The following is a 15,879-nucleotide window of genomic DNA, read 5'->3' on the forward strand; positions in this document are numbered from 1 at the left end:
AAGACATATTTCTTCTATGCATGGCATTTTTTTTTTGTTTTGACACTGCTTCAGCACTCAGATACTTGCACACAGTTCTCAGTACCATCTGTGGGAGTTGTTCCTGTGTAGCTGAGGGCAGAGTTGTTTGCTAGTAAGAAGTCACTGGATTTTAAAAAAAAAAAAAAAAAAGAAAGCATTTCTTTGAGGTTTTTGCTTTAAGAATTTTCAGTTAAAAGTCAGTGATGAAGTCATACAGTTCACCTGGTGTATAAATATATTTTTGTCATTTTGGACAACAAGCAAGGTCAATAAAGAATAGCTTTTCTGTGTCTCAGTGGAGAGAAGAATGCTATCCATGTGATTGCAAAGAGTCTGCCAAATGGGAAAAATCAGTCAGACAAAGGAGCACAGGGTTGCTTGCTGGAGTAAACAATTCTAAATGAACAAAAGCTCTACATAAAAGTAAAATGTCCCACCCCCTAGTGAAAGCTGTTTTCAAAGCTCTGTATTCTTTCAGAGTGCTGTAATACAGATTAACCTAATGTTTTTCTTCTGCTGATAAAACAGTCTGGTTCCTCAGTCTACTTTTGTGATTTCAGCTGTCATATTCTTTCTTAATATTTTAATATTTACAAACTTCCTTTTAACTTACAAAGATAAAAAACTGTTTCTCTACTCCTGACACTGCAGAAGATGCATCTGTGCTGTACATCTTTCAGATCAACCAAGTTTGTTGGAAAGATATGCTAGAGGCAAAGAAGGCCAAATATGCCCAAAAAATCCCCTTCTGTACATACAGTTTCAGGAGAGCTTAGTTACCCTTCTAAGGCATGCAACTGAAAAACAGCAAACAAAACCCTCTTGGTACGTACCCAGGATACAGAGCTGCAACAGGCCCATGTGCTAATTTAAGGTGCTCAGTGTGCTACCAACATGTAAGATCTCAGCTTCTAGAAATCATACAGGAAAAGTGATGTTTGATGATGAGGAACACAGACAATACCCTTAGAAATCCAAAATATGACTGCAGTAACAGGATAAGGCCTATGTTCTACACTGGTCAAGGCAACATGGGCCCACTGCCTTGCTGGCAAAAGACCCTTTTGGATTTCAGGGCTTTTGTTTGTACAGCTGGTAAGGAGAAAAATCAGAGTGGATCCCATGTGACTATGACTGTCCCATATACAAAAATACTGACTATTACATTGAATTTTATCTAATGTTTCTTGATGTGATAAGGCTGGCCTTTGCAAATATTTCATTAAAATTGCAACAATTTCAAAAACCCCAGGGCTCACACACTGTTTCACATGAAAATGAGCAGGTGTTTTAGGTAGCTGCTATGAGCGTCCATGTCTTATCATAACCTGTGTTACTTAAGCATAACAATTTCAAATCACATCACACTAACCAGGAAGCACAGATTGTCAGCATGGATCTGCAATTCAGGCAGTTACTTAAATAGTTTTCGACATGTACTTGGTTCCTATGCAGATAGAAAAGTAAGATGTCCTCAGGATTCAGATAAGCTGGAAAGATGGGGAAAGAAGCTGCCTGGCTAGGTCATTTCACTAGGAGTTTCCATTAGAAAAAAAGATAGTTTTCAGGCTGTGACACCTCAAACTGAACTAACTTACTTAAAATATTGTGAAATGCCAAAGGAAGATGTTTAGTTTGCATATTCACATAGCTCCCATAAGTTTAGAACAACGTATACTAGCTGATAATCCAGCCCTTTTCTTTCAGACAACACATATCTAAAAGCAACGATGAGTGTAAATGTCAACGTGAACAACTAGCTTACAACCATGCCATTCATACGCTGGATTTTAAGCACTTCAGTCTTAGGAGTCCCATCACTTGTTCAACAGAGCAAGAGAAAGACCTGTTCCTATTTTCAGTTGCGTTTAAAAAAAAACAATAAAAGTTGAACTTTAACACCACAGTTCCCATTTTATCCCTCCATGTCCCTAGTCACTGCATGCAGTTACGCTGGCAGATTCCTACTGTTGCAGAACGGTGATTCCACTGCAATGGAGACCATCTCTTTTTCTTTACAGAGATTTCCTGCATGCTGGGGAAAGGCGTATGGGCATAACCGGGCAGAACAAAGTGCCCGAGGATGCCAGTTATGCAGTGGCGACTGCAACTGTGCACTGCTGCCAGTCCCAGGGCAGTGCCAAGAAAACCACTCTCACAGGAGGCTGGATTCAGCTCCCGTGAAAATTACAAACATCTGAACTACCAAGATGTTTGTGTAACAGAATGTGTGAAAATTATCTATAGAGAATGCATAATTACTGATTTAAGGACGTGCAACATAAGATTTAAACAGAAGTAACACAACCATGATCATTGGCAGCATGATCACAGTATTTCATATAGTTTGAAAACAGTTCCTGTTTTAAGTCCTAAGACGTAGAGCAACTGAGGCCCCTAAGTGCTATGACAGTGTAAGTTAAAAAAAAGATCTCACACCTCACTTATTTCCAGTATTATGGTTTCTGTCTATATAGGTCATACAGTTTCTACTGTCAGGACAGTTGAATTTGTTAGCACTACGTTTCAGCCTCATTACTCTTATTTTTTAATACAGAGCAAACCTGATTAAACTATGCTTTAGTCACATGCATGATCTAAATCATAGGACACTAACTATCACTACAGTAATGAGCACTAGTGCAGACTGCAATTAATTTCCTTGGAAGTGAGGTGGGAGTTGCTCTGGAGAGGTTAGCACAACTGTTAGCTGTTATTTTTGACTTGCTACTCCTACTATTAATAAAGTTATCCATTAGTCTGTCTGCCACGTTCCTTGGAAATGCAGCTCATTTGGCATAGTTTATCATGTATATGTTGCAATGTTGAGGCACAGATGATGGCTAAAGGAAGCACTGGCTTTGAATATATTTAATTTACTGTTTCGGTCAGCTCCTGGGAGTGGAATACTCAAAAATCTGCAAAATTCCTAGTAGACATCTGAGGATTGGCCTTTGTCCTATTTATTTATGCTCAAAGTTCAAACATCTTTACCATCTATTTTGGATAACAGACACAATTTTCCCTCATCTTAATGCACAGGACTGACATTCTAGTTTGAGATTTGGTTGTTCCAGCACAGCAGCCAACAAACTATGACCTACTTTATACACAACTGTGTAATACAACTGGTTTGTGACAGTAGCTTATGAAAGGTTTATACACCCACACTCTATTTTGTTTAAATCATAAGATCTATGAGAATTACATTTAGTAATTTAAACAGTTGAAAGCAGTAATGAAAAATACCATAGACTCAGACTATAAGAAGATGAAAATCCATTAAAGAAAATCTATTGGAATAACTTATTAGCAGAGGCTTAGAGTAAAATATATATATAGAAAGAAGTTTCACCCTAGCCTCCCAATGAAATGCCAAAGAAGCCTGAACATGAAATTGGAACCGCCAGCAATCTGTCTGAAATAAGACCTGACTTTTTAAAGAGACAGTTCTTTATAAAGCGTGTATAATTTTAGCCTCTTACTATTGGGAGTCACCATGTAGGCAATTATTAGTGAAACCTGTCACTACAGGAAATCTTCAGTCACTAGTGACAGGAAAATGATGTATTGAAAAAAGATACATTAAACAAACAAATAAGCCAGGAGCTATGCCCATAGACGTGCCTGCTGCTCGTCAATCTGAGATGGAACTGTTAAAGGATCACTCATCGGAAGAGGCTTCTACAAAATGGATATATCAAAGCACAGGACAAACCTAATTCTTCAAATCAGCAGCAGAATTTCTAACATGCTTGGTCTTGCCTCCATGACTTTAGAGAACAAACAATTTCAGGGCATTTTAAAATTCATGTAGAATTAAATTAGGGAAGCAAGAGCTGATATACAGGAGACTCCCAACACCAGCATCCAGTAATGGAAATGGGAAAGAAGGGCTGAAAGATCTGTAGTAGAATTTGTGCAACACACCATGCTTTCCAGAAAGATTAAGAATTCATTTGGATATATCTGGATGGCATTTTTACAATTCAGGTATACAAAGAGAAAAGAAATATTGGAAGATACAAGCATTAGACTAGATGAACAACTGACATGAAACCTGAGTTTAGGAAGAACAAACTACATAGAATTAGATATACCACAGAAACACTGTGGTATATCTGGACTGAGAGAAAAATCCAGAATGAAAGCAACCAGCACATCTTCAGTGCATCTGATTAATGCAGTTATTTTCCATGTAAATAGTCAAGATAGAAAAGGAGAATGGTGAAAACAGAAAAATCTGACCAGAAATGGAGACAAATCGTTCTGGAGTGGCAGGTCTCCAGCAAAAAGCATTTGGGATTTTCAGGCAGAAGCCAACATGAGCAGAAAACCGGAATGCCAGATTTGGTGGGCAGTTTCATGAAAACTGCATGTACACCCATTAGCCCTCTTATTTCTGAAATGTTTCCTACTTGCAAAATATGATAGGTTTTGTAACGTCACCAAACTTAAACTCTTACACAGACTGAAACAAATGCTCAGGTAAAAAAAAAACAGTTACAGCAAAAAAAAAAGATGTGCAAGGGACTAATACCGCAGTCTGGGTTTGCAGGGAAGTCTGGGGCAAGTAGCTTGTACGTCCTGCAATCTGTCACCCACTTCTTTGCTAATCTCTGAAGCATATTTTAAGACTCCACTAACAGTTCGTGGTCTTTGTTTCCATGACTTCCCTCTGCCTTTTTTTTTTTTTAACCGAAAGAGTCTCAATTCTAGTTTTGCTGCAGGGCTATTTGGAGGCTTTACTTTTGAACTGTTGACAGCCTGAAGTTTTGTGTATCTAAATGACTAACAAAAAACTCCACCAAACTTTTCAATAAAAAAATGATCCCATTTTTTTCACTATTATCTTGAAAAAGAATAAAAGAAGAAAAAGAAGAAAAAAATTGCAAAACCCATTAAGAATTTCTCTTTTCCTTTAAAACAGAAAACTAGGAAACCAACCAAACAAAAATTTATGTTTATATAATCACAGAAAAATCAACAAATTGCAATTTTCTTTTTTTCCATTACAAATAATTATTAACAACTGCAGAGTGATGGGTAAAAATACACCTTCGGTACTGCAGGATTAGTTCAGACTTGTCCTAGCAGACACTGCTGTGCCTGTGTAAGCACAGTTCAGAAGATCACGTATTTTGTAGCTTATCTAACTGATCACCTTTCCTTTTTTTCCCCCCCCAACATTCCCAACATAGTTTCAGAAATTAAATATTACTGTAATCTTTGTAACTTTTCAAAGACGCCTGAGTCCGGGGTGTGGATCAATAAAGAGGAATCTGCATCATGAGTCTTATGACTTTTATCACTACATTCTCAGCTGTTAGTGCCAAGATTAAACTTTCAGAAACATCTCAAGCGTCTTGAATTAGGCTTGATGAAAACCACCACATACTCAGCTATTGGCACTTCTTTTTTCTTGGATTTTCTTTTTAAAAAAATAAATAAACTTTAAGGTTTTTTGTGTAACTGAAACCTTATACATGTGCTTTTAAATCAAAAGCAGTATTATATATGAGCTCATTTTAAACCATTTTGACTGCAGCACTTTTGTTTTCAGAAACAATCAACTACTTGTAAATACAGTAAAGTTTTAAAGAAAAGCAGAGTAAAATTCTATTAACTGCAGTGTCCTACTGTCAGCAGGTAGCCTTCCACTTCAAACCTGTTTACATGGCTCAGTTTGAAACAAAATGATTTGAGGAAATACCTTCTACATGTCAGATACTAACACATATGTGTATGTATACACGTTATATAACAGATACATTAAAAATGTAAAACCATGGAATATGGGGAGGTCACCACTTACAAGAGCTCCTTAATGAGATTAATTAAAGAATTACATCTACAGTCAAAGGAGGGCAGATGAAATTAAAAGCAAATTATTTTGTTTAATAATTTGACTACATTTCAACCCCCTTTGGTGAAAGTAGAATAAAAAAGAAAGAAACTCTTACATAAAACTGAATTCCTTACAGTTTACTGAGCTGAATTTTCCTAAATAAACCACAGAGGTGCAGTCTTTAAGAAATCCATTACCTATTCAGACTATATCTTTTCCTAATCCAGCATTATTGCCTACAGTATATTTTAAATATGTTTTTAAGCCTAGTGTAAGACATCCCATTTAGATATATCCTGTTTTCATATTTTCCTTGGGAAACTACTGAGTCCTGCAAACATGCATGTGATTAACTTCATTAATGGCCCCATTAATAAGGATCCGTTAAAGCACATGGCCATACTCACATGTTTATTTGTTTATGCAATGAATTCCAAGAAGTTTCACAGTGTAGCCATTTTTTTCTGGGTACTGAATTTAACATTTTTCTCTTCCTCAATTCATTCTGCTTTGACATGACATGATTATATACTTTGATATGATTACACACAGCCATCCTTCAAAAGTACGCAGACTAGACCTCCCCTGTTCAACCTGACTTGGTAAGCCTATTTAGCTTTCAAATCCTTCCTCATAATTCAGGTGGAGACATATCACAGCTGTATACAGAATGACTGACTGCATTTCCTTGCTTCTTGACAGTATGCATCTGTTCCTGCTCTAGCATTCCTAAAATATGCAACCTGTTCTCACCTTTATCTGCAATCTCATTCATATTTTCAAGGATTTTCCACTGACAGAACATCTACACTTTGAGTTCTTCAGCATGTTGATAGTTTTCCCAAGGGAAAAGATTCTTTCTATGAAAGACGTATTTTTAAAATCTCTCAGTATAGGTAAGTAGTAACTTATACTGCCAAAGGAAAAATACAGCTTGAAAATCGAATGGAATGTGAAGGAATTTTCCTTCCTGTATCTGGAAATCAACCCCCCCACCTGCTGTGAAGATTACTTTCTGTCTCGGTTTGGTTTCACTAGCTTTTCCACTTACTGTGTACATTCTCTGTTACAGAAGTACCTGAAAGACAAGGCTACACTTAATCTGCTTGATCTAGCTAATAGGGTCACAACTGGGTTTGCCATAAAACCAGGAATATTTATTTCTTTTATGATTTTCCCTAAGAACAATGCTTTTTAAAAATAAAATTTTACTAATTTTATGCTGGTAAGAAGAAGAAAAGAAAGCCCTTAGGAAATAAAATAGCTGAAAGCACTAGCCAGAGTATACAGAACCAACTGTCTTTCCGACAGAGAAAGAGAAATAACCATTGTAACAGACAGCGTCAGTGGAGTGTTTTGTTTGCGTAAGTGATGAATTAATGAAGATTTAGGTATTTTCATTAAAAAGGTCAAATATTTTCAAACTCGTTTTGTTGTAGGACAGATAACGTTTTCATTTCCAGTGATGTCTCATCAGTACTGCATCTGCGTAACACCCTGCTCAGAATCACGACCTGATGGGATTTGTCCACTGCATGGAGGCACAAATCAGATTAACCAGGTCGTTAACCAAAAAGCAAAGGCCTATTTCTTCTTCGAAACATTAGAGCAAAAATATGGAGCTATGTAGGACACCAGCTAGAAAACAAGAGATGCAACAAAGTATGTCCTGTTTCAACTAGATGTTTTAGGCTGCAGATTCTGACAAAATTGATACGGACAGCCCTAGATAAATGCCTGCTGGGAAAAGAAGTTCTCCTAAACAGATGACCTCATGGTAGATCATCAGCTTCATGAAACCAAAAGCAGATCTTGCCATGTGTGCGCCACTGTGTCACATCCTGCCAAACACGATGCCAAAATGATTGCCACAAAATGCCAAACATTTCCCTGCTCCTTGCAGGGCTATATTGGGAAGAATTCTCCTTCTCCCTACAAGTCTAAAGCTGTGAGCCACTAAACTGAGTCTTGAGAGCTATGCTTCTCTCTACATTTTCATTCTGAAAGTAGAAACTATTAAAGAGTAAGGATTATCACACCTTAAATACACATAATTTTGTGGAATGTAAGGTTACAGCAGTGGAACAGTCCAGCAAACAAAAGGTCAGCTAAGAATGTTGTAGCTTTATAATCTTAGGTAAAGGCTGAAAGAAACACACCTTTTCCTTTGCACTCAAAAAGAAATTTAGCATATGCATTAGAGGTCAACAGTCCTGCAAGATGCTATTATTCTATAAAGTAATTTTCATGCAAAGTTTTCACACTTTCTATCCCAGAACACTTTTCAAAACTAGTAATAAATAGTATAAAAGACACCATGAAAGAAGAATTAAGAGTTACAAACACACAAAAAGAGATGCTTTAAACATGCTGTTAAGCAAGGGGAGAATCAGTGGTTTTTATGAGGCTACATTATAGCCTGGCCTACCAAACCAAGCAGACGTACCATGTAGGGTATGGTTTCACACGACACTGCAGGCACAGGACAGATTAGCTGATCTAAAAGCCAGCAGCCATCACACATGGACAGTCTTCCTTCCCTCTGCTACTGTTGCAGCATTTCCCCTGTACTGGATGTAAGGATTGTGTCATTGCCAGGCAAGTCAGTTTATCAGGCTGATCCAGGAGAAAATTAACCTGAGAAGCAGCAGAACAGAACTGAAGAGCAGTTCTTTGTCAGATCTGCCAGCTGAACCAACTCACCATGAAGCCATGAAAAGGAAAGGATGGCAGAAACATTGGTTGAGGAAGGACAGGACTGCCCTTTTAATGGAGAAATTGATGGATCACTTTAGCTGCCCCATAAAAAAAAATCATACATTTGGTTCCTATTTGGAAAAAACCCCCAAAGTGTTTTGTTTTGATTATGTTCTAATGAAAACTAAAACTTCACTATTTGTATCAACAATAATGAACATGCTTTAACACACTTTCTGAAAACAGAAAAATAAATCAAGAATGCCTTTGGATTTGTTAATTACAATCAGTTTACATTTCTAACTTCCTTTTAATATCCTTTTAAAATATCACACTGGTCAAAATCATACAAACATACTTTCATAAAATTATATACATCTTTGTCTAAAACATACCCATGAAATAAGGGATACATAGCATTGTGCTGAAAGCCACAACAAAGCAGAATCTGACTGTTAGTTCACATTCACCGCGTCTTTGGCTGATATTTTCATGGAAGGTATGCTGATCTTTCTAGTAGTGTCAATAGAATCACATTACTGCTCAAGTCAGCATTTTCTAAAAGCTGTTTGGCAGCGCACCATTCATCCCCTACAGTTAGATGTTTACAGCATCTAATAAACAGGGGTAGAGTCATATAAAATTTAAGAGACACTTCATTGTTATTCTTAATGTAGTTAACTTTGTAACAAATTGCTGTATCTGTTTAAAAATGTTTTTGTTCTTTTTCTTTTGATCATGAATCTTAATGCTTTATTTGTGACATCTGAGTTTTTAGTAACAATAAATGCTTTGTCCTGTTTGATGTGAAGAGCTGAGTGGTTTAATTAAAGGGGGTTAATTAAATTAACTGAATTAATTAATTCAATTAAACCAAGTGCCCAGAAAGACAAGGTTAAGAAGTAGTTGCATTATGCTATTCATTACTGTACGAGTGCTCACAGTCCATTTCAGTGCAAAGTCAACTGTGTTAGACTGAACCACTGGTAGAAGCAATTTAAACTAACCTTGCTGACTTTACGATGAAAAAAGGTTTAACAACATTAATAAACAGTAGAATAATAATAACAGAAATAAGAGCAGCTGGAGCACTAACAAAATTAATTATGGCATCACAGCTGAGATTGATAACCTCTGGACAGTAACTTCTCAATCTAGTACAGCTGTTTCCAAATAGCCATCTGTCTAGGTCCCCCGACTATTTTATATATGGATACTCTTCAATTCACTTAGGAAAGCTCAGTTAAGGAATTACAGAAAAAAAATGTTATAATATTGGAGAGTAATGTGTTATAGGCAATACAAACTTGCAATAGTTTAAGAAAAAAAAATAAAAAGGGGCAATTTTACAACTTTATTTGAAGTGGTGAAACAGCTGTTTGTCCTGGAGTCCTAAAATAATGGATTTGATGACAGGAAAGCTCTCTGAGGGTGATTAAAAGGAAACTTGTTTTTCCTTTGGAAACAATTGGCAAAGAAGGTAGAGGAAATCTTATCACTACATTACTCTCCAAAACAACATAAATACAGTTCATGGAAAGAGTAAATTTCTTCAGACAGAGGAGTTTTTTTTAATCAATTAAACTGCCAAAAGACACAGTCCATTTCTTCCTCAGCCCCCAGTAGCAACATTTCGAAAACTATTTCATCTTGTCCTCTGAAAATGAACTTGTAATTTTGACCTTTAAGATTTTACATGCGTGAAGACTGTAAACTATGATAGTAGAATCATGTAAGATCACAGACATCCTTTTTCACAGTGATATGTTGTAAATACACAGTGGAAAGGCCTTTTTAAGGTTTATTTCTTAGAAATAAGTGAGAAATGTATGCATTTTTTAACTCTTACTGGTACCGTGGACAATGGAACATGTGAAAAAAACATCCCTTGATGAGATGATGTAAATGCTAACAAATTTAAAACGGGGAGTCCAAAACACAAACATTAAACTGCAATCATTTAATATGAACTAGGAAGCCTGCTAGGTCAACCTGTCATCACCTTCAGGAACACAATTTTTCAACAATTTACACTGACAGAATTAATCATGTATTACAAAGATAAAAATTAGGCTTTTGTTTTTAAATTTATAGTGAGATTAATTTTATCACAGTAAATTTGAATCCACTGTTTTCAGTTCTTCAAAATCAGACCTATTTATGTCTTCTTTTAAAAAAAAAATGCCTAGATTTTTTTATCCCAAAGTAAACTCTCCATAAGCCATAGGAAATAGGCTATGAAATCCCACTAAGACTTGAAGGAAACCTTAGTTACTCTGTCAAAGTTTTCTTTACGTATCAGTCAGGTCTGTGGGAAGACAATTTATGTCTCATGGATTTTATTTTTCATCATGTTTGTACACCATTACTAGTTACTATTTTGTTTAATCTTCTAGCTCTAAGCTACTAAAGCCAAGAATTCTTCTTCACTTACTGCATACGAACGCCCCATATATATACACACACATGTAAGCGCAGTTTTCCCCTGTTTTGATGTATGGCTTTGCTCCTCAGAATGAATTATTTTCAGCCATAAAATATCCCTTAGGCAATTGCATGGTTTGGTAAATAAAACCTGACCTTTTGTGGATTAAATCTGCAGTATAAATATGAATAAATGTTTGGAAAATCTATGCAGCCCTTGTAACAACCTGCCTCACAAATAACCATCCTGACAGTCTTCTGGTTTCAGTTTTTCTACTAAAACATTACTGCAATGAAGAAAAGTATTTGGGTTCTGAACATTTCATAATGAAGTGAAGCAGTGATCAAAAGATCCCGCATATAGCACAGTGCAGACACAGAAAAGTGTGTCAGCTCGTAACATCTTGCGATATGTAATCCTGTAATAGCAAGGCAACTGAGGAAGCCACGATACTTAAAGGAAGGTTTTGAAAACAATGTCTCTTTAAAAAAATCACACTTTTATGACAGCTTTGATATCAGCTAATACTTAATTGTCTTTATGGTTTAAAAAAATTCTACCCTGAGACTTCTGCAGACTAAATTCACACTTAAGCCTTCACAGCTGAAATAGAACCTGCAGAAAGAGTGTTAATTGTGGTCCTGCTGTTGGTGTAGACATGCAGAGCTGCTTTTCAGGTTGTCATTCGTTACTATCTTTGTTAATTATAAGCCTGCCTCTCAATGTATCTAAACATATACTCAAAGAAATTTATTGCTGTTTGTATTGGTATCAGTACCGGAATCAAAGCAAATTCATTCTTATGACAAGAACTCTAAACCCTGGGAAGGAACATCGGAATATCAAGCATTTTGAAGCATATGCAGAACACCAACTAATTCTACAATTGGAATTGGAAAAGTTGATTTATCCACTGGATATTTTCTAATGAACTCAGGGTGTAATGCATACAGTATAAATCTTGCAAAGTTACAATGGAAGCAGATTTTACATGACAGATTCCATTAAACAGCACGATGCAGCTGAAGCTAGCTGGCAGGAGCTTCAATCCAGCTCACACATTTTTCCTGGAGATCATGAAGAATGTCTGTTTGGGCAGGAAAAGTACCCTCAACAGGAAAATACTTTTCCTTGCACTTGCAAACATGCAAACCACAGAACTATACAGTAGCTGCTGCTGCAGTCACCACCTCTCACCACAGGGGAAGCAGCAAAACTTGAGACAGACCTCACTCTGTCCAAGAGCTTTGTCTAGTGTATGTAAGCCAGGAGGAGTTGCTGAGGTTGTCCATGCCCTGGGGAACATGGTGGATGCAGTACTTGAACGTGATTCTCTGAATTGCAAACGTTAAATCACACTGTGGTGCCAGTTTGTGCATGTGGCGCTGCAAAGTATTAAAGAAGGAGGCACATAGAGGCAGCTTTCTAACTCTGTACTCTGAGAGTATGAGAGTTGTCACGGATTCTCTTCATGTTATGTGGCAAGATGTAGATTACTTCAGAAAACCAGAGCAGCAATTTAAAATGTTTACTCCCAGTACTACCTGGAGTTTGCTGCAGAGCTGTTGTGCAAGAGTGGATTTAAATACTGTTCCTGTTCACATAATAGAGGAGAAACTGTGTTACAGTAGCACCATGTATTACAATATTTATTGAAAAGATTTATCCTATAACTACAACTACCAGTACTCTTAATTACTAAACCCTGTGCTCATTAGAAAATACCCAGTGGAAATACTGAGCCAATTCTGATTGCAGAATTAGTTGTGTTCTGCATACTCTTCAGAAGGCTTGACAGCAAACTTAACACAGTACAACATTACCCTGACTACATGTCCTAAAACTAACACTATCCAACAGATTTGCAAGTACAAATAGGAAAGAATAGAAAAGAATTTCAGAGAATCAAAAGGCTTTCCAGTGCGCGAGCTTGAAAACATGGAGAACTTGCCAATATACAACTTTGTGTTTGCTGGTATTATAAAAAGTAGCCCATACGGAAGTGCTGACATTTCACACAACAAAAAGTCTAGCATTTGTTTAAAATGTTATTATTAGCCCCAAGTGCCTATTATATTTATTTTATGTGAAGGAAAAAACATCAAAATAAGGAAAAATGAAAACAACAGACTATTTTGTAATCCTAGTTGTTATAATGATCATTACTAGTAACAAATTTCTCCTTTTGCATATGTGAAAGAGAGAGAAACTCCTTTCACTTTTAGGCAAAAACCTCAAAAGCAGATTGCAAGCAGACAGGGAAATGTGTAAATTTCATGCCATCCTTTTAGCATGATATACTTGTAACTAATGAAAGATAGAATGGATGCACAATAAAAAGTGAAAGAATAACTGCAGTGCATCAGGTTAATGACCTTGGCATTTACAGAGCTTGGACTATTTCATAATTAAAATGCTTCATAGGGAAGTTTTAGTGGTATGATCTGTTAAAAAGCAGGACAGTTTTGAAATTAACAATAGCCACAAAAGATTTGATTATTAGAGTTATTGAAGAATTGCAAGGCTCTAGTCACTTACAACAAGCTCCCATTGCTACAGCAGTGATGTTAACAAGTACTATTTATGTGTGGACATTCTTATTGTAGTTTTTAAAATAAAGCATGCTGTGAGGGTGTCAAACACTTAATTCCAGAATACCCTATTTCATATCTATGCACAAGTACAATAACTCCATTTAATTAGAAAGAACAGTTAAGTTGCACAGAGAATAAGGCAAGGAAAAAAAAACCCAAACATTTGAGTGAAGACCCAGCAGGACATACTCCATGTCTCAGCTTAGACTTTAAATGTGTAGAAATTGGGCACCTGAAAGTGAAACAACAGAACAATGGCATGGTCTACAGAGGCAACAAAGAGAAAGAGCTCCAAATAGTGACCCACAAATATTTAATGCTAAGTGAAAAGCTGGCTAGGTCATTAGGCAACACAGAGGACAGAGGCCTCCCATTACAATGAAGCTGCCTAATTCCAGATTGCACATCAGCAACTTTCTGTCACTTGAAATCCAGAGTTGTAGATGTTTCTGGATAGTAGGTGTCTAACTAACCAGGACTCAGCATTTTAAAATGTAATGTCCTTTCACAGAAACTTGATTCTAAACTCCCTCACCCTGCAAGGATTCAAACATCTTTCCTTTCCCAGTGAAGTCCCACAAAAACCAGGCTCAGAATGAGGGCATCGACAGATGTGCTCTTCTGTACTCAGCTGAAGAAGTCTAAACCATGACTTGCCCCTGGCTCTTAACTCCTGCCTGTCATTCAGAGATCAGCACATCCTCAGCCATGAACAGTAACCAGGTATGATAATACCATCTCGTATTCTGCTCAATCTAATCAAGCTGTGGGCTGCTAAAAGTCATTATCCCTGTCTCCCCAGCTCACTTTCTTCTTCGTGTTAGATACAGCAATCATGTGGTAAAAATGTTTTGGAAAACTAACCTGCCCCATACCAAAACCCCTCACTGATCCAAACCCATGGTGCAGTTACACAATCACTAAAACTGATGCAAGAGTTACAGAGTGTGGCCAATCCTTTAGGAAGCTCTCAGTTTGATCCACCTGACCCTGTGAAACTGCACCCTGAATACTCATGTAGTTCAGGGCAAAGATCATCCATCTGAGAACACATCTGCAACAGTGCCATCAGACTGGAGGACCATGCAATGGTGACTGCTACAACAGAATTTTCCTTCTCTCTAACACATGAACAATATAACTGAACGACCTCTTCTCACCTCCATCTATTGGCATGTAGTTCACATCTCTACGTGTATCACATTTAAGTCCAGCCCATAGAGACTGACAAAATGTAGACTGGTTGAGGAGCTAGTGAATCCTCCTGCATTATTGGACAACGAGGCTGAGTGAATAATCATAATTACACCACTGCGCCTGAGTGACTGAGTGATAACTTCAGCTCTGTCCCTAAAGCCTTATCCACAAAAAGGAAAAATAATCCAACGTCAGTTCTTAAAGCAATCTGGCCTCATTTCCCTTGGCAATTATATTGGGTTGTTTGGGTTTGTTTTCTTTTTTTAGAATTGTACAGGCCAACTTCTGCTATAAATAACTACAGGAAAATGCTAGTAGAACATTTACTAGATAGAAATCCCACAGTTCAGAAAAACTGTACAACAACCCGTCTGGTAAAAATCAGTACTTCCATGCTGTGTAGCTGGTAGAGGTCTGACCCTGACCTAGCTCATACTGTGCCAGCACATTATCATAATCCCCTGAAATTATTGAGCTTGGCCCTGTTCTGTATTTTTAATTGCCACTTTCAGCTATACAAGCAACTAACTTAGAGTAAGTAGCGACTGACAGGCATTTCCAATAGACATTGCCTTCTCTTCTTATTTGTGATGTGTGTCTTACTGTGTGTCCTATTTCTTAACACAACTTGAAATACAAAAATTAAACACTTAATGTAAAAAGAAAAATCATTAAAATATACAATTTACTTCACCTACCTTTAGCTTCCTGCTTAGACCAGAATTCTTCCACTACTTTAATAATGTTTTTCTCCTCTCTCAACTTCTTTTGCCACTGACGTAGCTCTTGTATTTCACTCTTGCAGCGGACCTAGGAAAGGAAAAACAGAAAATGCAACTAAAATTATATACGACTGTGTCACCTAAGACGATGAGACAATTTTTTTCATGGAGCTGCATCTGGGCAAATACATGACATCCATCCTTTTTGCAGGGCCTGATATAAAAGCATGATCCCAGAGGTTTACAGTTTTCAACTCATACAGAAATAAAACCCACGTAATTGACAAACCCCACTGAAAACATAAATATGCCAATTAGGGGATCATTTTGATTACCAAGGACTCCTGACAATGTGATTGCAGTGAGACGCTTATT

The 15,879-nt window shown here is 37.0% G+C and overlaps 2 protein-coding genes across 4 annotated transcripts in view; one reads left to right on the forward strand and one right to left on the reverse strand.

The window, feature by feature from the left end:
• GPRC5B (G protein-coupled receptor class C group 5 member B) overlaps positions 1–15,879 on the forward strand; it is a 52,471-nt gene that overhangs the window by 18,403 nt on the left and 18,189 nt on the right. The window lies entirely within an intron of this gene.
• Positions 1–15,879, reverse strand: part of IQCK (IQ motif containing K) — a 58,906-nt gene that overhangs the window by 17,558 nt on the left and 25,469 nt on the right. For all 3 annotated transcript variants that reach the window (XM_086760076.1, XM_086760074.1, XM_086760075.1), the window contains exon 8: positions 15,481–15,592. In XM_086760076.1, the coding sequence (XP_086616202.1) occupies positions 15,481–15,592 (112 nt within the window). The remainder of the gene's footprint in view (positions 1–15,480; positions 15,593–15,879) is intronic.

This window comes from Chlamydotis macqueenii, chromosome 15, assembly GCF_036417535.1.
Source record: "Chlamydotis macqueenii isolate bChlMac1 chromosome 15, bChlMac1.mat, whole genome shotgun sequence".
Lineage (NCBI taxonomy): Eukaryota > Metazoa > Chordata > Aves > Otidiformes > Otididae > Chlamydotis > Chlamydotis macqueenii.